Consider the following 26596-nt stretch of genomic DNA (forward strand, 5'->3'; position numbering starts at 1 on the left):
CTTAAACATGTGTCTATTTTTATCTTTCTTTCTAAATAAATAAAGACAGACATATATTTAAGTCTGGCTTGAAGCCAAAATAATGTTGATACAATCGTGCCTAATAACATTAAACGATGATTATAATCAAATAAATATCATCTATAATTTAAAACTTTTCGATTTTTAAGAATTTTTGCATTTCAAAGATCTAAAAAAATTCTCAAAATTATTAGAATCATAATTCTTGGAATTTTCTCAATTCAAGATACTAAAGGAATTAAATTGTCAAACATAGTTAGATCCTTGAAAATCCGAAAAATATCAAATAATAAAGATATGGCACAAATAAAGTTTCAAGAAGTCTCAGAATTTCTTTAAAATCTTTGAAATACAAAAATTCAAATATTTAAAAATCTGAAAAGTATTAGCTAACAAAGAACTCTTGCATGAATAAAATTCTAAGAATTGTAATTGCAAGAATTCCTTATATTTTAATACTGGTAGTTTAAATAGAAAATTAAACTTTCAAAAATCGGAAAATATAACTAACATGAAATAAAATTACAAGCATCTAGAAATTCATAAATGTTACTTATTCCTTGCTGATTATCTTGTCTCTTCCCCTAATATATTTTGAACATACAATTTTAACAATGATAATGTGAAAAGATAGATAGAAAAAAAGACAAGTTTTAGCGAATAACTTTATATTTATTTATTTTACTCAAATGGAAGGCAATCGATAAATTTGCAACAAATAAAAATAAATAACACTCTCTCTAGCAATAATTACGTGTTCGTTACTTAAGAGTATATCATTACAATAAATTCAATGATACTTAATAACAAAATACTTATGTATACCACCTTCTTCCTCTTGCAATGCGCGTATAAAATGTATGTTCACGTGCGACACTATTATATTTCTTTCCTCTTGATGCAATCGCGCGATTCATTATATACTTGATGAAGCTGTGTATATATGTATAGATGCGATCGGTTTATGTGCTTTACACCTTGCTTGGCTGCGTTTATTTCGTCCTAGGTTGCTCTCGCAAGTTATAAAGATTCATTATTCACACGTATACGCACATACACCGCAGACGCACTACACACAACAGACTACCAGATTCGCACAGCCTGACAGATCGATCAATCATCGGCAAAATCATGATGAACGACTTGTAATTGAAATATTATTACGCGATTGCAACGTTAAGTATGGTGTTCGCTGCGACGCGAATTCGATGAAGAGAGAGACGCGATTTTTTACGATAATCTGATCTTTTTATTATATAATCGCATATGCGTTCTTCGATTATCCTAAATAAATTCGTTATGTCAAGCTCGCCACTGCATAACACACATATACATATGCACACATACACGCGCGCGCATACACTCTCTTTCTAATATTATATATATATATACAATATTTTACAGAACAATAAAACTTTTATTGTCATGGCAAGGGATGGTGAGAAGTGTGATGATTTTCTGTGATGATAGCAAGGGATATTCATTTTTGGCACCTTTATTGTTCATCCCGATGCCATGTTCCGTTCGCTTTGACAGACATCGCTGTTTCAGGCCATACTTGTCGTTTTGAAAGTGTCATTAACTTGGAAGCTTAAAAACTTTAATGATATGATTTGGAATTGAAAGCTTCGGACAATGACGGAAAAAAGCGACTCGAAAGCGAGACATTAAATGCAAATTTTAATTAAAACGCGATTACGAAGCGGTCTTTACGATGAATCGATAACATCGCAAATTTAATAGAATCACTTGATACGAAAAAAAATATTTTTGAGAGCATCGCCTGATACTGTAATACTACTTATAAATTCAAGTATAATACTACTTAAATATCCAAGCGATCAAGATTGATTCCATTGGCACGATTAATCTCAAGTGGACTATGAAATTTATAAGATTTACGAAATCAAGTTTGCTTATCAATACAATAAAAAAAAAAAGAAAAAAAAGTTTCTGAGACCGGCACTAAAAGTCAAGGCTTCTGGGAAAGGGAAGGCAAACCGGCTCCTAATTAAATGCATTGAGTTCCGGGTTAATTGCTTCTGCAATTAACCCGTGTCTCGACGAATATTCAATGATGCACGTTCTTCATCTTTCTATCGGGCGCTCTCGGAACATGGCAGTACCTCGAGATCTTAAGATCTTCTCCGTAGAGCATGAATATATTTGGAATGTTGCATTTTTTTCTTTTGCTGTTTCTCTGGTGAACGCGGGAAGAGGAAGTGATGATTGCGGGCCAATATATCATTTAACTAATGAAACTGCGGAAACAGACTTCGTTTTCTCATTCTCAAAACTAACAACTCGAATATTTTTTCTCTCTCATTCTTTCTTTCTTTTCATACTATACAATATCAGTCCCGCATGGAACTAAAAAGCTCGCCGTAAATTGACAACTTCGAGGCACGTCCATCGCGAGAAAAACTCGGAACGTAGGGCTTTCTAAAAACTATAACTACGACATTTTTCGAAGAAAATCGATCGCAGTGTATATTGGGGTTTTAATTAGCACCATCGCTGTCCATAAACATTAATATTATATGCATCCACACACATAAGAGAACCTGCAGCCATCCATAACATTTTAACAAAATTTTGAAATTATAATTAATCTTATGAAAAATATTGATATATTAAGATACTAGAAATAACAGAAATTTTTAATAAAAAGTATCTAAAATAGGAAATAATTTAGAGGAGAAAACATTAATTACGCATTATTGTAAAAAGTATTTCAAGATTTTTCGCACATTGTTTAAAAATTGTTTGCTAAATTTTTTCCAAAGATAGGATTTATCATGCGAATGTTACAATTTTTTCTATGTTGCAATTAAACTGAAATTCTCTTATAATCTCTTACATTCTCAGAGAAGCACCCGCGGTTTTTGAAACACGCAAAAATCTCGCACACACATATACACGCACATACATACATATTCTTTCCCTTATAACCGAGCTCGCCGGTGCGATCCTTCATAGTTACGTCGACGCGCGAAACCGCTTGGTCTTCGAAGACGTTTCAGAAATATGCACGGCGACAGAGTTTTACAAAGTAACTATGGCCCGACACAACATTCCCGAGACGAGAGCCTTCGATTAATATAGCCATCGCTCATGGCGATATGCGTAATGGTTGCGGCTCGCGACACGCATGGCTTTGATCTCTCTTGTTCGTAGTTTGGAAACATGGAATGTCACAAAACATCAAAAAGATTAATTAGTCGCGGGAGAAGGATCGAAGGACCGCGCCGTGGCAACCGATCCCGGCATGATTGTGCAGCTCGTTCACACGCAGCCTTTCCTACGATTTCTCTCATCTCTTTATTATTAATGATTATCGATTAAAATACGCAATAATTCCTAACATCACATGCTCTGTGGCTTAGAAAATATTTATAGCTGCGCTGAAAGGTCCTCGAACTCGCGTATCCGAATGTTAGTCGACTCGCAGACGTCAAGCGCATATAGAAGTATGCATATTTTACATGTGTTATGTGTGTATGTATATATATATATATATATATATATATATATATATATATATACATACACTTTTACACAATAATTATTACTATCATATTATATTAGATTTTGTAAGTATGTATAATTATGCGGTTATATGTTACGATTGATTATACAATTGAGGGAGAGCGGAGAATAGCGATTTAGGGGCGGAGGATTTATTCGAAAAGATCATATATACGCAGTGTTTCTCAGCTTCTTTTGTTTGACACACACGCTACTTCTCGCAATTATTAAAATTCAAGCAACACACGACTGGACACAGTAAAAACTAGCTTAAAAATGTATGATAAGCTGATTCTTTGGAGAATTTTGAAAGTATCGCAATTGTTTTCGGAACTATCATCCTTTTTTCCTTTAATAGATATAGGAGCGTTCAACGCATCTTGATTCCCGCACGTTGCTATTTAATGAAGGATTTTAATTCGCATGAATGTAAAAAGGGAAACACTCACAAAGTTTATTTCAAACATTTATCGGATATTATTTTTCGCATGAAACGATCGTTTATCGATCAAAAGTATGATGTATAGTTGGTGGTCATTGATCGAGGAAGAATGCGCGATTAGTAACACGCGCACAATCAAACATTGTGAAAACTGGTCCATATTTCGATATTTTTCTTGTTCTTGCTTGTTAATTACGATTGCGTGCAATTGCAATACCTATTTTTTCAGCAGTATAATTAGATTTCCAACACTCAACTTGTAAAAAACGTGCTGAAACACTTTTTGTCTCGGTGCGCGCGTATAAGTACCTATAAGTGACGTAACGTCGATATACTCGTCACAAGATGCATCAGAGGTAAAGAGGGATGTCGCGAAACGACGATTTATATAAAATGCACCGGATAGATCCGACCAAATGGCAATATAATAATCTGATTGTCCGCATCCCTTCGTCTCTTTCTTTCGAATTATATTTTTGATTCCTTACTGAGAATTAAGTACATAATGCCGGATTATGAAAGAGTATCTCGGGCTAGGTCGCAAAGTCTACTTTATCCCATGTCATTGGAGATAAGTCGGATGACATCTTAAAGTCGGAGTCTTCCATGTTAAAGAGATCAAAAGAGTATTGATTACTGCCTAAGAGCGGATCATAGATATCTGTAGCGGACGAGAGATTGATTGACGGCATAGTAGATTGATGGTTAGATGACGACAATGTTGTAGAAGTTGCGGGCGATTGCGGCATCAGGGAGTCTAGCCAATCGGGATCGTCCATATCCATTGGCATGTCGCAGTCCAACTGGACAAAATCCATTGGATCCAACGTTTCCAAGTCCAGTCCTAGTTCCTGTGAAATACAATGTCATTTAGAATAATAGCTATTTTTACGTCTGATAATTATTACATATTATTTTAATTAATACGCCAGAGAACATAACTTTCTACTTTCAATACAATTTCTTTTTATGGAGGAAGATTTACTTTGAGATCCAAATTCGCGTTGTCCGAAGAAGTCACTTCTTGCGGTGGCTGAGGGTCCGGGGATGCTTGTTGCGTCGACTGAGGACTGAGTAACATGGTGGTGTCCATCTCGGCCTCGGTAGTCAAGAGATCTGTACTGAAGGACGAGATCTCCTCCTGTTGCTGCAGTTGTTGCAACGCGCTGGGTAATTGAATAGAAAATGCCGTTAGCGGTAACGGTGGCGGCGGTGGCGGTGCCGGTGTTGATGGACTCGAACAACCACTCTGGGATACTTCCATCGGTATCGGACTAATCGGACTCATTGGACTGGCGGCCGTAAAGACCAACGACTGAGTTGGACTGTCCGCTGGGGCAGTGAAGACCAGATTCTGCTGCAGTTGACGATTCGGAGTCGTAGGAGTAGCCGGATCTTGCGCGGCACTCGGCGGTAATTCGCCGTTCTTAATGAGAATCTCTAATACATCGTCGACCACTTGGCTCTTTATGTGACTCTTCTGGACTGGCTCGATTTTGACCTGTACAAATAATTAAAACGCATAAGTTTGTACTTATAAAGCTATATATATATATGTTTATAAAACATTAGAAGACATTGTGAAAGTTATTTGAATTTTAGAAGAATTTTGTAATATAAATTATAATTATATATTATAATGTCATAAAATTTTTTACAACAGTTTTGTAATATTCTAATTAAAAATCATCACCTTTAGCAACTTAGCGGCTTCGTCGTATTGCGGTGGTGGTGGCTTGCTGTCATCAGAGGTAGTAGTTGTTTGCTGCTGCTGAGCTTGTGCCTGTGCCACAAGAGCACCGAGCAATGATCCATTCAACTTGGTCGGTTTTGCCAGATTCAGAACAATCGCTGTAGGTATTTGAACAGTAGTGCTATTCTTGGACTGATTCTTTTTGTTGTTGATCGCGGTTAGAGTCGCGGAATCGAGAATGGCGGTTGCATTGTTCGGCTGTGCCTGTAAAAAGGCCGCGAGACTCGCCTTTGCATTGAGTTGTTGGATCGTGGCTTGTTGTTGCGTTTGCTGCTGCGATTGTTGAGTCTGCTGCTGCTGCTGCTGCTGCTGTTGCTGCTGCTGCTGTTGCTGTTGCTGCTGCTGTTGTTGTAGGTGTTGAAGCTGTTGCAAATGTAACTGTAACTGTTGTTGTTGCATCTTGTTCTGTATATGTTGCTGAAGAACCAGCTTCTCGGCGCGCACCGTAGCTGGCTGCGTCTGGCGGATCTGTTGGAGCTGTTGTTGCGATTTGTACAGCTCGCGTTGTAACTCCTCTATCCGTCTCCTCTGCACCTTGATGATATCATCTCCTGAAACACGAACTGCGTAAAAACACCCACGTGTGTGCTGTCTCTCGAATCAACGGCCTCATTCGAAAGTCTTACCGTCTTTTCCTCTCTCTCTCTTTCTCTCTCTCTCTCTCTCTCTCTCTCTCTCTCTCTCTCTCTCTCTCTCTCTCTCTCGCGCGCGCGCGCGCGCCAAAAATTTAAAGTGGCGTTCAATATAACAAAGAAGTATTGAAATGACGGTTTTTTACCTGGTGGACTCAACGGATCATCGTGTTCGCTACTGTGAGGCGAAGCCGTTCGTGGACTATTTGGTTCGTCCTTTATGATACAACTCGGACTCTTGGCTTGAGAGTTGGACTCGTCTGTCGTCATCGGGCCAGGTGTGTCCATCAAAATATGGCCCATGTGTGTTACATGCTGTCCGTTGGAAATCGAGTTGCTACTAGACGATTCCGTGAACGGCTTTAATCGCTCGATCAGTTGCGGTTTCGATCCCGACACCGGCAAGTTCCGTCGTTTCAACTCCACCTTGAGGTCACTCACTGCGAATGCGATGCGCGAAATCATTTTTTGCTCTTCACGGCGAATTCTTTTCCTATTAGTAATAGTAAGTGTTTGGTACCTTTCATGTCCTCCAGTTTGCCCAGGGGCCTCAACGGAGGCTGCTCCGAAGGATTGTTCGAGGAATTCGAAGGAGCTGGACTGGCAGCGTTCGCACTACTTCCGCTTACGCTACTAGCGTCACTTGTACCGCTACTTGTGAGCGACAGTGGCTTCTGCGCAGCCGGCAAGATAATCTGTGGATACTGGATAAAAAAATAAAAAAGATGCTTCATTATTGCGTCAAATGCTAATTTAATATATTTAAAGAGTGACTCTAGAAATTCTTTCAATAAGAATTTTCAAAAACAATATATATAAGATGATAACGCACTATGCTGTACAAAAAATTCGAACGAATAAAATAAAATACGTCGAATTTTTATTTCAAGAAAATTTAATAATTAAAAAGCACGCTTTAGTACCTTGTGCTGCCACTCGAGTTGCCATTGAAGGAACAGTTGCTGCTGCTGTAGTAGCAGCTCGTAACTGGTCTCACCGGGTTGCGCGCCGCCAAGACCGGAAGTGCTAGACGACACCGGTGTCTTCTGGGCATTTGGCGGGCCCTACAACAAAGAGTTGAGTTGCGTTATTTTACTGTAAAAAAAAAAAATACTGTAGAAACCCTACACGCGTTTACCATTAGTTCATTTGATGACCGAATGATCGTGACGACTCACAAAACTCGAAAAATAAACCCCGCCTTTGTGCATCTCGATTTATGTAACGCTATTCACGCTTCGTCAACAGATTTGAGATACTTTTTCTGACATCACTGTCTGGCGTTCCCGGTGCATCGCAAAGAGGAGACGAAGGTAGGTGACGTAGCTCCGCTTTAGGCCGCGCCGAGTGATAAATGATACATCAAGATGTTTTCTGCGCCCTCATTTGCACGCCCATTCCCGGCTCGCTTTCACACCGGGCCAAGCCGTATCTCGGGTGTTTTGGGCCTGGACGACTCGGCCGTTCCGTTCGGTTCGGCTCGGCTAGGGGGGCCAAGGGAGGAGGAGACCCCGCGGATGGTCCGCTCTCGCCGCTCGCTCCTTGGCTTCCTCGCTCTTAGGTGCAATTAGCGCTCGAATTACTCAGAGCTAACGAGGTGGGTCCCGAGTCCCCCCTCTCTTTCCCTCTCTCTCCCTCTCTCGCGAAGATCGCGAGAGTTAATCATCCGATACGATCTTCCTTCGAGGTTGCTCCTCCGGGCCCCGGTCTTTCCGCCGCGGCGGTCCACTGGTGCCGAGATTCACGGTCCGTGCTCCGTATTCGTTTTTACCAGGTCTTCTTCCTACTCGGTCCACCTCCTCCTCTCTTCTTCTTGCTCTCGACTTGCCGTCTTTTTTGCTCGTCTCATCTTTTTGCCATGCTTGTTGCCACGCCGAAATGCGGCTCTCCGTTAGCCCGCACTGGCCGGGAACTAGTTTGTAGTGCCACCCGGCGGTCCCGGGTACACGATAATTATCGCGCGCCTCCGTATATACACTTCGGCCATGTCTCGGATCGAAGAAGAGACTTTGCATCTCGTCCGTCGCGTTTTAGCCGTTTATCGTGACTGAGAAATTTTCGGTAAAATTTTCTCGCCTCAAATTTTATCCCAAAAGGCAGTTTAAGTTGAGAAATTTCGATACGCTATTAGATTAATAAAAAAATAATGAACGATATTTCAACAAAGTTATATTTAATTATACATTATTTGATTATTATATAATCTTCTTGTATTGCACTAGTCAAAAATTGCTAGTCTTTACAGCTTTACACTGCCATTTTAGCCATTAAATTTAGTATATAAGATATTAGAAATTATTATTTTAATAGCATAGTTTTTATTGTAAATTATTTATTGCATTAATATCTTATATAACACATAGATATATTATGAAAAAAGTATGTTAAGTTTCGATTCATCGCATCAGACCTGCTATTACGTAACATGGATCATGTTTAAAGATTCTCGAGACGTGAACAGCGATGTCAGGATTTCGATGCTCTTCGAGAATAGCCCTTAATAACTTTCATCGCGATTCAATGGTTATTCCGAAGACATAATGCGCTTCGTGTAATAAAATCGATATCTCCAGACGAGAACGAACAGTATCATTCTGCAGCTCTTGGCGATAAAAAAGAAGAAAAAAAAAAGAAATAAGACGCGCGGACGTCTCGCGTATTGCTCTCATTTGTGCAAGTCACACAGAATGACACGGTTGTTCTCGTCGCCGAAATGTTGACACAATAAATTGAAAGCGAACTTACTTTATACTCGTGGAATTTGATCGTGCGGGTCTTGGGCTGGCTCTTGGTCTTCGACTTCTTTCTGTTCTTGTCCTTTCCGGGGGCGTCGCTCCTTTGGCACGTGGTAACGGCGGCCGCGGCGGCAATCGGGCTCGGCTGGGGCCGTGGGGTGATCGCCGCCGGCGGCGGTGCCGGGGGCGACGCTATCGAGATGTTGGACAGAGGGCTCAGACTCGACGTGGTTGAGCCCAGGGACATCGGGCTCGGCGCCGGCGCCAATGGCAGGAGGGTTGTCGACGGGCCATTCGTCGTCTGACTCGCCTATTAAAAAAAAAGGACGAAGACATCATCCGGTAGTTTTTTAAATTTTCATAAAACAAGATCTGATATAGATTACTATCGATGTAATTATTGGCAACTTTCTAAGTATGTATTGGGATTATTATATCATTAATTGCTCAATCAATCTTTGCTCGATTAACGCTTTCGTTTAGACATCAACATTGAGGAAGCTACTATGATAACATTTTAATATCCGTTACAACAAATCTAAAAAGATAAATTAAAATTTATCATTTTTGCTGCTCCGAATTTACCTGTGTAGACGTAAGCTGCTGGGCCTGTTGAATTTGTTGTTGTTGACTTGGTTGTTGCGTGCCTACAACGGTGTTACAAAGCTCGGCGAAGGTTTGTATCGTCGATTCCGTGGACGTCTGCTGGAACACGGGGGACGTCGACGAGACTACAACAGCGCCACCGGTCGTGGGTATGCTGAGAGAAACTGTGACGATGCCCGCGGAGGCCGCCGCGGTTTCCAGAACATCCGACGACCGCGACTCCAATTGCGGTGAGGGTGCGCCCTCCGAGCTCTGGGAGTCATCCTCGAAGGTAATGTAGTGGTCCGGATGTTGGGGCTTCGTCACTTGTCCCTCGCAGGTGGCCTTGAAGGGAATGTGACCCTCTGGGGAAAGAATTTAATCGTGAAAAATTATTGACAGGAGTTTCTAAAAACTTGACATAACTTTAAACGTGACGTAACCATTATATTACAATAATAAAACATAGTAAATTTGTTTATTTTTATACATTGCATTTTTTTTTATAAGTAAGTTTCATAAATAATCATATCGTACTCTTTTATTTTAGTAAAGGCTATCGAGATAGAGGTACCTTTGACTGCCCTCTCGATAGGCTCTTCAGTATGAAGGATATTCTTTTGGATGAGTTCGAGCGGTCCGGGTCGATGACTGAGCTGATCGTTGAGATGATCGGCTAGCCTGGCCTTCTTCAGCATCCGCTGTCGCTCGGCCAGACTCGGATCCACGTGACCCACATCTTCGAGGATGTGCTGTCGGACGAGCTCGTCCCTACCTGGTCTCTGTTGGATCTTCGCCTTCAGCAGATCGCCTGTCTTTGCCCGCTCCAGCTGCTTCCGTTGCTCGTGAAACGCCGGTGGCGTTTTCAACGCTGCGTGTTCGAGAAGAAATACATCCTTGTCTCTCATATCATTTTTTATTTGCTCTTTCTTGACGCGATTAATTTTACGCATGGCATGTCATGCTAATACATTGCATCGCAAACTTTTTTTTCGCAAATAACGGAATAATCAATAATCGCAGAGGAGACTGATTCGAGGCTGTCATCGTAACTTTTTTCTGATTCTGGGTCGCAATTTTTACCGAGTAGATTTTCAAAAAAAAAAAAAAATAAAGAAAAAAAGAAAGAAAGAAGACAAGTTCTCGCAAGCATCAATTTGACGATGATTCTCAAATGCGTTCGCATGGCGCCATTTTCGTGTCAACATGACGTTCTCTCCTCCGCACTCGCATTCCCCAACACCATTAAGTCGCCGAATAAATGATCCTCGAAGCGTGTTCCTACTGCCATGTATTTCCGGACGCGGGCGTTGTCGTTTGCGCGGAATAAAAGCGCGTGTACGCATCATCATCTACGCCATCCTCGTGGCAACGGAAATGTGAAAATACACGAGCGCGTCCTGGTATTTTAACGCACCGTAAGTTTCCGTCTTGGATAGAGCACGCCGGCGACTCTCCCTCCCTCCCGCTCCCCCTCCCCCTCCCGCGGGGTCGCGAGTTTTTTTTAGCGGCTTCGAGATTAATCACGAATGCAATTCCTTTGCACGTCGTGTCTCTTCCGCGAAAGATGCAACGTTTCCTCGGATATTACTCTTCGACTCGTTTACGAAAGATTTATGGTATTCTTACGAGAATAAATGAAAAAAAGAGAGAGTTTCGCGACTTCTCGCATTACATGCTGTGAAAATTGTACTGTAAACATGCGGGATGATTATAAACTCGCTCTCGAGAGCGAACGAAATGTGCCGAATTCAGTTTCCTCGTTTCGAAACGTCTCTGTCGTATCGTTCCCTTCTGTGCGCGAGATTTCAGAGGCACCGAGACGTCTGACGTCCTTGCGACGCCTATTCTAATCTCACGCGAAAAGTGTCTGAGGGGCGTCGTTAATCTGCCGCAATAAACGTCGTCTTCCGCGGTTGGAGTGAGCTCAAGATTGGGGAAATAAAATACGAAATTGCGAGCTCTCTCCCTCTACACGACGATTGACATTTCGCGAGCAAATCGCGTAGATCTATTTGTATTTGCTCGTTGTATACTTGCGTATGACGATGCGGACGCACTTGATGATACGGTACGATACAATCTGGCAAGTATCTCGCTACAGCAAGCAAGGCAATAAACTTCGTAGATAAATTAATATGAACAGATTAATATCATCGTAAATGTATTAATATATAATTTCATTCAACTGAGTATTTATAATTATTTAACGAGCGATCTTTTATGTGTAAAAGTTTTCACCATATTTAATATACACTTAATAATATAGATATATAGTTTAGATTAAAGCAATTAAATTTCATATTATTCATACATAATATATAATATCTCATAGATTTAAAATAAATATTATAAAAAGAATACAAACAAATTTAAACGCTAAATTTTAATAGCTATTATTTTTCATTAAATTTTAAATTACATTGAAAAAATTCAAGTAAATTACAAATAACAATAAAGACAGCTGATAAATGAAACTTTCTTTGTTTTAGAAATTTTTTTCGCAGAAATGCATCAATTTCTTCTGGAAGAAACTGGATTTATAACACAATTCTGGTCGGTTTCTGCGAAAGCGACTATTATCCTCGGATGCAGAAGCGACTTTAAAGCCTCAGGGAGTTACAAATGAATGAATCCCGTAGAGTATGGAAATGCATATACACGGATGCGCATAAAGGCGAACGAGGTGCCTATCAAAGTGCGTATTTTCATCAGCCCGGCAATATATACCGGGCGCTATAAAACGTGCTGGCGCGCGGACGGTAACAAGAGCAATATTTTAGGGTGTGACCCAAATAATTACTGGATGCCGGTGCTCTCGTTCTGGTAAACATTTGGTATCCGTCGTAAATCTATCGAGCAACTAGAGACTGCCGCTCTTATACCGTTGATCGTTTCGGGGATTTCGGGAGCGAAAGACGACGAGCGCGTCGCGCAAGTGTCTTTACTTTTGTTTTTCTTCGTTTACTTACTTCCATGCTGCTCGCGTGCCACGAGAATTTAGTTCATCCCACGATACGATAAAGAAGAATGATCGAATCACTTATTGTGGAAAAGGCACGTGTTATATATAAAGGTTCGAGAACATCCTTGCAGCTGTTATTTTACAGGAAAGTCGACTTGTGTTCTTTTTCTTCATAGATCGATTTAATTATTACGAGATTAATTGACTTGGAAACGGTCCAATTTGCTTCACTTCTCAAAACTCACAAAAACGATCAATAATTATCAATTTCTTTAATCATTGCGAAGCAATTTATCACAATCTACAAGTGTCCTAGATATCAAAGAGGCTTACTTTTTATATATAATTCCCAATAAGAGGCTCGATAATTGACTCGCGCATGCATCAATCTATCCGACTGAAAATGTTTTTTAAGAACACGGAGACCGGTCAGAAATGATGTTCAATAATGGGTCGTAACGACAGCTGCGCAGATCGCAAGTATCGACAAAGATTTTAACAGCCTCGAGTTCTACAAGCGCAATTTTCCGCGGCGTACGAAAAAAAATAAATGAAAAAATATAAATAGCGTAATAAACAAACGGATCAACACTTACATGGCATGATGCCTTGCGCAACCAGCTGATTGATGGGTCGCCTCAGCATAAGCTTCACCTTCAACGCTGCAACAGAAAAAGCGAGCCGCCGGTCATAAAGTGCATCTCCTTAGTTATGGGGAAGAAATTAAGGGCCAATTCGAAAGAGCGGCCTCCTCCTCAACCTCGTGGAACTTTTATTTCAACGAGTGCATTGCACCTCCCCTCGGCGAGACCTCGGCAGGCGGGGAAGCCGTTCGCGAAATCCTCCCGACTCTCTCGACGCTCCAATTTCTGCGGGATTTCCGCCGAAGAGTCGCGACAGCCGCAAAATATCAAGCCACGCGACGCGAGATGCTTCTATAAAAATCACGGAGATCAAAGTCGATCATTCGCCCTAACCCGGCGTAGATTTTTTCCTCTTGGGTTTTTTCCTTACGCATACCGTCCGCGTCTTTCTGATCCTTTTAAAGAGCGATGATGGTTTTATGTTTTCACATTTTTCTAACAAGTTGATGTAATTAAAGGAAGACTTGATTTTATGTATTGTTTCATTTCATTGATAAATATTGAAACAATAATATATTTAATGGATAAAAAAAAATCTTTAAGATCGTTAAAATCGTTAAAAAGCTGAAAAATTTACAAATGAAATATGTTACTTTCTGATAACTATATTTTGTTATCTTATAATGATATTAATTTTACTCTCGTAAATTTTAGCGAAAAAAATAACTTAAAATAAAGTTTCTATTTTCTAGTTAGCATGATTATTGCGATTGCGTTATATATTTTTAATTTAACATTTCTCAATTAATATCCCTGTATTTCCGCTAATTGTAAATGTGGATACAAAGAACCGCGAAGACGCACCGAGGATCAAAGGTCGAAGAAATGCGCGGGAGTCTTTTTCTCTCCCCCGCGCAGGATCGGGTACCCAAGTAACACACAAGTACAGAATTAACACACAAAGGGCCGGCGGTTATAAATACGCGTACGACGCGGGCCAGATTGCATAAATTGTCTGCGAAAGAGGAAGAACAAAAACGCGGAGGCCGCATGGCCGCGCAATCTGAATTCAAAGCGGCCAATATCCCGGCGAAATGCCTGGCGCAGTGCCTTTGAGGATAATGGCTCATCCGCAGTGAAGATTCGCTACTTTATGCGTTGCTGCTGCTGCTGTCGTTGGATTCGTTAACACAGTTCATATTCCTCTCGAATCGTCAACAAACATTACATTCTCTCTCTCTCAATCTTTCACGTCTTTGAAAACAGTGACAATCGATATTTGGCGAAAATTATACAATGCTTATAACATTGTTAGGTGAATTTTATTGTATCGCGAATAGCAATGTCAGCGAGAAATAATTATTGGTTGTAACGAATAAAGTCATTGAACAGATGGTATTCCTCTTTCTTATTGCAAGGAGCATGATTTAATTCGTCGCATAGTTTCACTTAAGTTACAACTGCTTCGAGATTGAAATATGCTTGCTGAAATTTTGAGCGACATTGTATTTTAGTATTATATAACATGAATCCGCGATGCTGCAAATGAGACAGAGAAATCTATTGGAGCTGACATATATTTCGTCTCGCTCGCATAAACAACGTATGTGTCGAGAAAGATGAAATTGTCATGGAATTCGGTGCTCTTTCCTTGTTAGTTAGTGTTATCTGATCGTTAACATCTGTCTTCAACATTTCATAGTGTTTCATTTTTGCTTTCTAAAGTGTATTTTATTTTAGCTTGCATCTTTATTCTTTTCTATGCTTGCCAAATATCGATATATATTTTCCTTTTTTTTTTTCGCAAAAATATTTTCCTTTCCTTTCCTCCAATATATTCATAAATATACACGACCCTTAAATATTTAAATCTTCCAAATTAATTAATTAATTTAAAATGTTTAAAATATTTTAACCATTTTTATATTTTAACATTTTGTAATATTTTAAACTTTTCTCTATAAAACGCCAATGCATTTCTTTGTACAAGCTTTGAAATATGCGCGCACAATGTACGTTCCAAGTATGATTTCCAGGATCGATAACGATATCGATTAGGAATGCTCGTTAAAAGATAAAACTATTGCGATTAAATCGCGTCGATAAGATTCTAGAACGTTTGCTTGCATCTTGTACCTGCGGTCATAATAATTCGTCCCTTCGAAGGAGATTTTCGAACCGGCGTATTCCGCGATTATCGCCCGAGTATCGTAATCATAATAATTCGCGCTAATTGGCGATTCCGTCAAATTAAATAGGTCGTTTAGTTACTACGAAACCAATAATAAATTTGGTCAGTTCAACTTCAGCTAGTTTCTTAATAACTCGACAACACAGGCTCAGCAGCAACACATGTCGTAATAATATCGCTACTCTTTATGGATAATCGATTTTATTTCAAAGTGTTGCAATTATGACCGCGTTTTATAAAATATGTATTAGAGTATCTGATGAAATAAAACCTTGAAATATATATATATATATATATATATCAAATTTAAAAAAAATTTTAAATTTTATTCCATTTAAAAGTTTTTTTTATTTTAATTTTCGATCATTTCATCGAAGGACGATTAATGAAGATTCGAATAAATTGAAAATCCTGTCTGGCGAGGTGAAACAAAGCAGGAAAGCTGAGTGGACGCACAGCAGAGGGAGGATAGCAGAGAAGATAGATGCTAACGACCAGAGCGGCGGTGGCTACCGAGAGATACGCTGAACCAAACGCCGCGTCACGAGAGGCGACTCTCTCTCTCTCTCTCTCTCTCTCTCTCTCTCTCTCTCTCTTTCTCTCTCTCCTCCTCTCTCGAGTTCGGCGCACGTGCATATAGCTGCACACGTGCATACTTGTGCCGTGTAGCCGATGGCATGGCAGGTTACGACTTCGTGGTTCGCGTGGCTCGATCGCGCTTTAACGCGGAATTCCCACCGTGTCTCGCATTTCTGGAAGCTTCCGTCGTTGTTTCGCCTCCGCAGACCGCGTAATGGCTAATTTCTTAACCCCGAAGGGTTAAACATCCTCCGAGTTATGTGCAAAATTTGGTTTTAACATGTTGTAATTAATGGCGACGTGTGTGAGTAAATATAACTCGAGCAAATATAATTATGAAATATTCCGCGATCTATAAATAGATTATAAAATATATTCAAAACAATAAATTAAATCTAATCATTCTGTATTATTTAACGAGAAAGGCAATAAAATATTTTGGGGTGAATTATATTTTCTCCCTTCTCATTTCCTATTTATCCTCATGAAATATACGAGACAAATCTCATTATTTAAAGATTTTAAGGATTTTTATAATATTGGTGAAATTTATCTGCTTTTTTTAATTACAATATTCTCATTAATCCAAAGCAGCTATTATTGTTTATGCGAAGCCCACGTGTAAGAATTCACGCAAGTAATATACGTATCGCGATACATTGGCCAAGCCATCTATCATATTTCAGTATTTCCAAATATTTACACAGTCAACACGGTAAATCTCGCGTCTTTTACGATTGCAATAAAACTTACAACTGTGTAACAACGTATCAATATTACGGTTATCACTTTTCGCACGTATATATTTCATCGATCCGCGAGACGTACGTCTACTTATGCGAACGCTTTGCGTGCCACGAATGTCTTAAAGGTGCGTATTTCGAACTAAATTCATTACCAGACTCTCCCACGCATTGGCTCGCAAACTCGTGTTAATTGCTATAAATTTCTGGATGCGCAGAGAGTTATGGGAACCACGCGCCGCCGCAAATATTTGCGACATCCATAGAATGCAGATTTGCCCGGTGCATTCCTTAGAGGCGATTATCCTCAACGCGCATTCAAGTTACAGCTTTTGCCACTTTGAGTCTCGCTTCGCGACGCATTGCTCTTGTAAACCGCCGTGCTAATTTAACGGGTGGCTAATAATCGTAGGAATAATTAGATCTGACATTCTAGACAATTAGATAAAATCTTTGTAATTTTATTTTTTCTTACACTTGTTCATAAAACTGCAAAATGAAACAAGACTCAAAAGTATTTTCTTATCGAGATGAAAAATAAGATTGCATCGAAATGCATAAGTTAATCCAATCGACATTCGATGTTATTATTTAGATGTAGGAATGTACCTATATAAATACCATCGAAGCTATCGTCGGTTTTACGATCATTTCGCTAACACGTTCCTTACGAAGAGGCTTGCTTTACGACGATGGAACGATCGGCAAATAAATCAACGGCACTGGAATCTTAAGCGCGACGTTAAAGAATTCCGGAAGACATCGGATTCCTTCCACAATCTCATAAATATTAGCCTTCGTGAATTTGTTCGTTCGCTACTGTTTTGACCCCAATTTTCGGTCTCATTCTTAAACCAATTCGACAAATTGCCATCGCGTTCCACCATATGTTCATCGACGTCCTTACGTGCTTCGACTGTGTTGCAAGAAAGCGCATAAAACGCGACGCTAACGCATAACGTTTATCGCGATGCATTTACTGGAGGCTTGTCTATAGCCGGAAGATATTGCGTTCCGGCTAATGGAACAATTTACAGCGCCTATGCAGGAATTATCAGATCGATGCTATACGTGTAGTAGAAACGTCCATGAATATTCGGGAGTATATGTCATGCTTCGGATACGGTAAATTGTGATACGCGTTTATTGGAAAGACCTCCATGACCGCAAGATATTGCATCTTAATAGGATGACAACTCTTGTAACGCATAAATAGAAATTATCTTTCGAACGATATTGGGTGCAAAGGTCTATGAATGCTGAAAGCTTTCGCAATACACGTGTATATGCAGTAAACGTATGGCAATCATGAATTGTCATGGCAATTTTGAACTCGAGTCTTACATCGTCATATACTCGAATAAGTTTAGTGTTTACCGTTTACCAAGACACGGTAATCCAAAAAGATTTCATGCACCGCGAATGCCAATGACGTATAACAATAAAAGCGAAAAATTTTAAAGGCCATATATATATTAGGACAAAAATTAAATTTAGATACAAAATTGAAATGAAACGAAGTATTTTAGAATCATTTATTTTCGAGACACTGAGTAGATGGATAGAAGTCGGGCATTCACGAAATAGAAAAGCAGACTACGTAAGCCCGCATAAGACACGTTTACGTGTCAGGCGGGGGTGATCCAATAATACGGTAGCTTTGGGTATAAATAAAGCCTGCGAGCCCGGAGATCGCGAGAGAAGTTGTCTTGTCGTCTTCTCTCCTCTCCTCTGTCACCCTCCCGGTCCTCCCTTCCTCGCGCAATCGCTTATCTCTCTTGTCCACCGCTTTACGGTCTTCGATCTTCTAATTCCACTCATGTCTTCACGCTTTATCGTGCGCGATCCCTATTTTTTTTCCTCGCCTTTTCCTCTTAGACGAGGCAAAATGTGACATTTTTTTTTCAAAATAGAAACTGAAAGCCCTCCCCCTCGTTCCTGTTTCCTCCACGCCTACGTGATTTTCGAGAGATGAGCGGTGTAAACACACACATCTCGTGACCGCCCCATGGAATATTCCATTCCCCAAATAACAGACCACTTTATCAACACGATTGCGAAACTCTAGATGGAGATATTGTAATTTTTCTGGCAAACTATTTTGATCTTCTCTTATTCCCTCATGGACCAAATTGTCTTCTGAAAACACACGTGTAAATTAAATTTCCCTAAAATTTAATTTACACGCACGTATAGTAGGAAAAGAGCATAAAATTTTAATTTTCTTAATTAATGTCATAATAAGCGCATAATTTAATAAAATCTTCAATGATTTAAATATCATTTGTCTTTCTATCACAATACGAATGATACAATCAGCAAATGAAAGATTTCATTTAATTTTTACTGCCTGACACATTAATAGCTGCTTCGTCGCCACGAGAATACTAATTAGAATTGGTCGATGAATTTATCGCGCAACCACTTGAATTTTTCAGAGTGGCACGTTTCCCGCTATTGTTTCCCCACGCACAATTGGACGAAGAGTATTAAATGCACGCCTGTGCATTTACGTCAAAGCACGGGGAAGGACTGCGAACGGACAATCGTGAATATCGTCGTGACGAATGCTCGATGGCGTCCATTTGACGTTCGTCACTATTCATATTCTGCTCATTATCTCATATTTATAATTAATTGACATTCCCGTGCGTTATTTCCTATTCGTGGATATATATGCGTCATAAAAAATCACATTAACGTTTTGATTTGTATTTTGGATCGATTAATCTTCTAAGAATTATTACAAATGATAATGACAGAAAGATCGAGAATATTTCTTCAAACAAAAAATAAAATATATAAGATGTATCGTAATTATCAGATATACTTTTAAGAGATTTCTTGATCAATTTGGAGACGATTTTTTTCTCAGCGAAAATGTCGAGAGAGGTCATTATTTTTTGCAAACTTTTAATGTTTGCCATTATATTTCTTTATAACGAAGCATTAAATTAAAATTTTATTAAAGTAAACTCTGCTTGAGAAACTGCATCTTAACGAAAGAATATAATTATGTCTTTTAACTCCACAAAGTTTAGTTTGCGAAAAAGCTTCTTTTTCAATCACTTATAATTCGAAAATTATTGATGCCTCAACATTTTCAAGAAAAATCGTCTCCAAATTGGCTAAAGAATACGCCTTTCAAAAGATATAGCAATTACCTTGTATATAATCAAATATTAAAATGCATCATATAATTACAAATTAAATATGGAAAAATTAAAATATATTACATAAAAGTAATAATAAAAAAAAAGAATAAAACACACGTAGAGAGAAAAATGCAAATGATAATGTAACTCTTATTTTCCTATCTATTAATTTCAATTGTTACATTTCCAATTAAACAATTATTATATTTGTATACAAAAGATAATTCTGTTTAGTATAGATAAATTATATACTTTTGTGCGATAAATATATAATTTTGTTAGTATTACGGGCGTATCATATTTGATTATATTTGTTCACTGTACCAAATATTATATCAATTAATTATCAATTAATTAATAATATTGATTGTTTTAAAATCAGGCAGTGTGCATGCGATAAGCAAATTAAAATAAATGTAAAATTACACCGCCATCGGCAAATTACGTATATATGATCCCGACGCAGAGATTCGCGTATCTTCTCGATCGCGACGCACCTAAGAGACGCATATAACTTTCATATTAATCATCTTACTAGTTAATTCGCTAATAGGATAATTATTAGTGTGGAGGAGAATACCCGACGCGATTTACTTCATTTTCATCTCGGAGCCAGCGCGCCTACGTTCCTCCAGCTGTTCCGGTCGCGGTCATGGATCGTTTCGCGGCGCGCGCGGTAGCCGGGAGGAACGCCGTTTAATGCGTCGATCGTGCGATACGCACACAAGCGTGCGCACGCACGTACTTATAAGTGACTTATAGAGCCCGCGCGCCCGTGTATATTATAGAGCTCTATGTAAGCTTAACACGGCTTCAGCACGCTCCGCCTATCGGCTACGCCTTCTAATTGATGTGCGCACTTGTCTTTCGTAATGTCCCCCTCGGAGCGATAGAGAAGCGTGAATTTACATTTTTCTCCTGTGTTTACGAGAGATCGCTGCGTACCGAGCAATGTATGTATCGTACCTTGAATCTTCTGCGCACTTAACCATCGATTTATACGCACTAATGCATCGATTAGAGTAAATGATATCTTTATTGGTCATCGTTATTGAACATCTATTTTACTCGATCAAACATATGCTTTCCTTAACAAATATAAGATATTAATTCTTCCAACTAGAAATAATAACAATAAACAATTTTTAATAAGTGTCACACAATAAGCGTAAAGAAATTACTCTGCTGTCTCTGTACTATTATATATATATATATATATATATATATATATATATATATATTTTAAATCGGTGAGGAGAATTATCCTAGAATTATTCTAAAGAATATAATATAAATTCAATTTGATATACAATTTTTAGACCTCAGATGACTATATGATTTTAACGTACTTTGTACTCAATATCTAACGCTAATATAGAACTGCGAATCGTGCGATCATCGCGTGCGATGGGCGTGGAGAGAATTCGGAGTCAACCCGCTAGAGACGATCGGTCCAGCCGACATCTCCCGTATCTGCACCATTTACTATGTCGCTTCAAGAGAGAAAGAAAGAAAGAAAGAGACATCGAGTCGACCGTCTGGCGCTCGTAAATTCTGTCCGAAATTCTTAAATATCACGATTCCCTCTCTATTTTCCCTCGTTTTTCTCCTCTCCGTCCCCCCCTCTTTCCTCGAGGAGGAAACCAGTATTTTTAATCGCGCCCGCGAACGCGTTTCTTCTCGCGCTCCACCTTCCACGACCCACGCACGGAAACGTTGCACCACACGTACGCGCGCACGCACGACGGAGCACGCAAAGCGAGAAGAGGACTCAGGATGAGGAACGCGTGTGGCATTCCTCCTATAAAAACGGGGTTAACAACACTGAAATCTATTTATTTAGCGGGATAAATCACGGGGAACTTTACGGCAGTGCGTATATTACGCAAATCGGAGCGTTATATCAATCAAGTTTGCTTCTTTTTTGCCCTTTTTCCATTTTTCGCTACCGTTTTTGTGTTTTCCTCCAAAGACTTTTTTCTATCTCTTTACTTTTCATCCATGATCATCCGGTCACTTTTCTCGATTATCGTATTTTTTTCTTTTCTTTTTTTTTTGACGTACTAGACATCGTAAAGATTTGTCGCATCTGACAAAGGAAAAAATTATGTGATCTTTGTATGTAAGTTAGTATTTCGCATTATATTATTTAAGTTGTTTATCTCTTGAAAGTGATGTAAGTCCACTTTGGAAAATCACATTGATAAAATTTATGCAATACACACATCACTTTAGGGAAATTAAATATTGTGACAATTTGATATATTTTATAGATTGAAATGTTTTCAGTACGGGTATGCTTTCATCGCGTAATCTATTTCTCAGTCTTTCCCTGTCGTTATTGTAATTTTTTTCGTTCTCCTTTCTTGATATCGTACTTTTTTTTTTTTTTTTTTTTGACAATTCATTTTACTCGCTCTTCGCGAAAGATGACGTGCAATACGAGTAACTGCAGATGATAATATCTTTGGCGCACACGAGGTGCCGAATGGACGTCTGGCGCGTTACATCTTACTCAAAGCTTGTAAAACTTCGCCGTTACTCTCGATATTTCGACGATTCTCATTCTCATCGCACATTTAAATATTATACGCAAGGCGTGTCCGGGGTGCATATTTTTTTGAGAGATCGTAAATGACAGAAAGGAAAATGAATACTGTTTATTAACGGGTTTATTAACGACGTTTCTTTCTTGTACTTTTAAATTACGATAATTTCTTCATTAGGATATAACCGACAGACTTTCGAATAATATTACGACTCGAACGAAAAATTAGCCCTGCGATTATGACTGCATATTTAGATTCGCGCGATAAATCGGTCGGAGAAACAGCCCAGGAGAAATCGTACGATTATCTCCGATACCTGTATCAACGGTAATTACTACGCGTGTAAGCCGGCTGTAGGCCTCGGCATTGTTTAAAATGTTCGTCAGTCGTATATTTCGACTATCGTGTCGGTAAATCAATGTGTTTTTGCGTGATAAACACCTGCCGCTGCTTCGACGCGACAGACGCGGTTTCTTATGGCGAAAGTCGGCCCCGGGGTATATTAATTAGCAATTGCGCGAGAAATGAACCGTGGACGTGAACGCTACTTCGTATCACGTCGCGAACTCACTCACGGCTTTTTGTCTTGCGTGCAATTTCGCAAGGTCTATTACAGGAACAGGCGATGCCGACTGATCGGGAGAGTCAATCGCGCGCAATCGTCATTATCCCTTAAAAGGTGGGATCACCATAAATAACGGGGTGTTACATCTGAAAATATGTGCAAAGTCGCGAATATTAGGGAACGTAATGAAGAGAAAAGTATCTGGCTCTCGAAACTCTTTTTAATCGTGCGAGCTTCTCTCTTCAGATATGTATAGAGATTTTTAAAAATTAACTGTTTTCATAATTAATTAAAATGTGTATATATAATAAAATGTTTTTTTCTGTATTTTGTCTTTGTATTTTCTTTTTCTTCTTAATTATTTATTTTTCTTATTGCATTAATCATATAACCATTCGTTTATACCAAAGGAATTTCTCCCGTTTCTAATAAATAAAAAAAAATGAAATATAAATAAACTAAAAAATCGAACGATATTCACGATGTTAAAAATTGCTGTCGCGATGCGACAGTTTATAATATCTTCGAGAAGGTGAACGAAAATACATGTGGCAAAATTTTAAAAACTAAGAGATTCTCAAATCCTACTATCTCATACGTCGCTATTCTTGATAACCTGCCTTCGCTAATCATCATCCACGCAGCCTTTCGTCGAAGTTGTCAAGAAGGCGATGCGCGTGCATCCACACCCACATGTCCGCGCTTAGTTTCACGTTAGTCGCTGGATGCTGCGTGAGCTCGCTTGCCCCTCTAGGTGAAACTGTTTCCTGTGTCGCAAGCCGCATCTCTCATTCCTGAAGGGTCTCTCTTGTCAGTTTCTCTCTCTCTCTCTCTCTCTCTTTCTCTTTCTCTTTATTTCTCTCTCTTCTTGACTTCTCCTCGCGGCTCCTTCGCTCGTGCTCGCGCCGTCTTCTTTCTCTTACGGCGTAGTAATATATCTGGTCCGCGTGGGCGGCCCACGTGGGCTTGACAGCTAAGCCCACGGGAAACTGGTTACACCCACAACTACGCTCCAACTTTATGCCAGAGAAGAGGCACACGCCAGGTAGGTACACACTTTGCCCGGGTACTTCGTCAGCACGCCGGCTGACTGGTTGGCTTTCGGCTAACACGGAAGCGAACATGTGGCGTCTCTTTGATAACCGTGTCGTCTCTTTGTCAACCGATTCGTCAGCGATCTCTGATTTCTCGATATTTAAAATATTTTACAAAATATTTAAAATATCAAGATAAAATTATAGAACCATATGAGGGAAGATATATTGTTCTGATATTTTCTTCAATTAATGTGCGACGACAGCTTTTCTATATTTTCATTAAATCTCATTAAAAAACACTGATTAAATTTGATTTGATTTGTCATAACTGATATAGTGGGGTTTATTTGACCCCAATGAATAATGACATTACAATTTATGTTAATAGATTGGTAAAGCAATGTCAATTCTATTCTTATCATTTCTCTTCATAACGAATAGAAAAAATTGTCACACATGAATTCATGAAAACATTAAAATATATTTCTGATTTTATACATAATTTTGTAAAATACTTTATAAAGTAATTTATAAATTAGAAATTCATGAAATTTCTTAAATCAGGTTTCCTTTACAATATCATGTATAACAAATTCCCAGTGAATTTTTAATAACTCGCATTTATTTGGACTGAAAACATATTAAAGAAGATCGAACATTGTGTTTGTCTTCGTGTCATTTCCCATGAAAAACTGGTAAATCCTCGATGAAGAGAGAGAGAGAGAGAGAGAGAAAGAGAAAGAGAGAGAGAGAGAGAGAGAGAGAGAGAGAAAGATAAAAAACAGAGACCTCCGTTTCCGCGGAAAGGGAGACGCTACTGGCGGAAAAACGGCGTTGAGCGAGCTCATCTAGCGTGTCTAATAAACACGAGTGCGTCTTCCGTCCTTAGCGTTGCCTGAGTTACGTTTTTTTTTTCCTTCGCTCACGGTGCAACGCGAGCGTGCGTGCGGTTACGCACACGCTTCGCGGACAATTAATTTACCTCTCTCGGGGCGGTCTAAAGTCGTACAGGTTCACTCGCGGACGAACGAACGGATCGACGGATGGACGCGAATCGTTCCAGAAATGGAGTTGGTTTCGCCGCTTGAGATACGATCGAGTATACGTGTACGCGGAGTGCACATATCGTACGGCGGCCGTACGCGGAGAAAAACGCCATAACTCCGCATCGTATATGGCGGCAATGCACAGGTGCATGCCACCGTGAGTCCACCCCGCTCCCCCGTCCGCCGCGTCGTCGTTACCACCCTTTCTCTCGTCCCTTCGTCCCTCGATCGGACGTGTGTGCAGAATGCCAATTGTTTCTCCGCCCCTCTCTCTCTCTCTCTCTCTTTTTCCCGCGATATCAAACACGCTTGTTCTCCCCGATTCGCGCCATCCTCACCATCGGCTTGAGTTCTCTCCTTCTCGCGCGATCATCTCCGCGATGATTCTGTCGCTTTCCCCTCATGCCTCCCCCTTCTCGCTCGCTGGAAACTCGATTGCGATACCTCGCGGATTGTTGGTGTGGGATACACTGCCCCCTACTATTCTCCATCTTTCTCTTGTAGAAAGACCCTGGGTTGCGATCTGCGAGTACGTATCAGGCATCTTTTGCGTCTTTGTATTATCTGGCTTCTTACTTGGGCCGCTTGCCAAAGACGAAAGCATGACGCGATAAAAAATAATTAATACGTATCAGCAGTGCACTTCTAAAAATAGACCGGCATAACTTGGCGCCGAGATCGCTTGGAAATCTGCAGGCACAATGTCGCCATTGGGATCCATGTGCGAAGAAATCTATATATTAATATGCGATCGGCCATTTGCTTCATTTCGGGAAACATTTCTCGACGAATGACGCTGCGAGATCAAGCGAGACAGCAGTAAAATATAATTTCATCAGATGTTCGATTCGAACCGATTACCGTTTCTTTATCATATGATATACATGAAGAGAACAATATCTAAACTTCAATAAATAATGTCAATGTGTTCGTCTAATTTTTGTAAATTGCCAAAGGAAATTTCAGTACAGTTCATCTATATTCTGTTTGCGACATGTCCCTCTATTTTTCGACGATGAATCTCGATAGGACTGGCGGATTAAATGATTCTACTTGGGAAGCGAGGACGACACGGTTGATCGAACAACGAGGTGTAACGCGAGAGCCACCGAAAGACACGCGCACGTGCGCGCGGGCGCGCGAGCGGTGAGAGTTGAATTTATGAATGAACGAGCGAAGGGCGAGCGTGGGCGAGCCCCCACGCGCTTTATCATAATCGGGACCTCCGGCCTAGTCACGTCTGCCATAACTGCCATAGGCAAAGAGCAAGGTTGTTCGTGAAATCGAACATGTCCGTTCGCCTATTGCCTATTCGATCACACGATTACGCGGATTGCATGCGCGTCGTGGATGAATGAAACCGCGCGGCCGTTCCTTCATTCATACACGCGCCCGTCTAATTTCGTAAGCGCCCTTTCACGTTTTCAAGAGATTTCTTTCTCAGCTGCGAGAAATTTCAGGTAACCTTGTTTGCGACTAATTCAAT

At 39.8% G+C, this 26596-nt stretch overlaps 1 protein-coding gene across 6 annotated transcripts in view; it reads right to left on the reverse strand.

Annotated features, from left to right (window-relative positions):
* Positions 1–672: 672 nt before the first annotated feature.
* The window catches only part of LOC140663823 (uncharacterized), a 181422-nt gene continuing 155498 nt past the window's right edge, over positions 673–26596 (reverse strand). For 5 of the 6 annotated variants that reach the window (XM_072888322.1, XM_072888318.1, XM_072888324.1 and 2 more), the window contains 10 exons: positions 13258–13323; positions 10271–10567; positions 9697–10061; positions 9122–9421; positions 7300–7440; positions 6897–7080; positions 6523–6816; positions 5685–6307; positions 4977–5492; positions 673–4842 (listed from right to left, as the gene is read on the reverse strand). In XM_072888322.1, coding sequence (XP_072744423.1) covers positions 4525–4842; positions 4977–5492; positions 5685–6307; positions 6523–6816; positions 6897–7080; positions 7300–7440; positions 9122–9421; positions 9697–10061; positions 10271–10567; positions 13258–13323 — 3104 coding nt within the window. In that variant the 3' untranslated portion in view covers positions 673–4524. The remainder of the gene's footprint in view (positions 4843–4976; positions 5493–5684; positions 6308–6522; positions 6817–6896; positions 7081–7299; positions 7441–9121; positions 9422–9696; positions 10062–10270; positions 10568–13257; positions 13324–26596) is intronic. The other variant, XM_072888319.1, reaches the window with a different exon arrangement.

The sequence above is a fragment of the Anoplolepis gracilipes genome, chromosome 3 (assembly GCF_047496725.1).
Source record: "Anoplolepis gracilipes chromosome 3, ASM4749672v1, whole genome shotgun sequence".
NCBI classification, from domain to species: domain Eukaryota; kingdom Metazoa; phylum Arthropoda; class Insecta; order Hymenoptera; family Formicidae; genus Anoplolepis; species Anoplolepis gracilipes.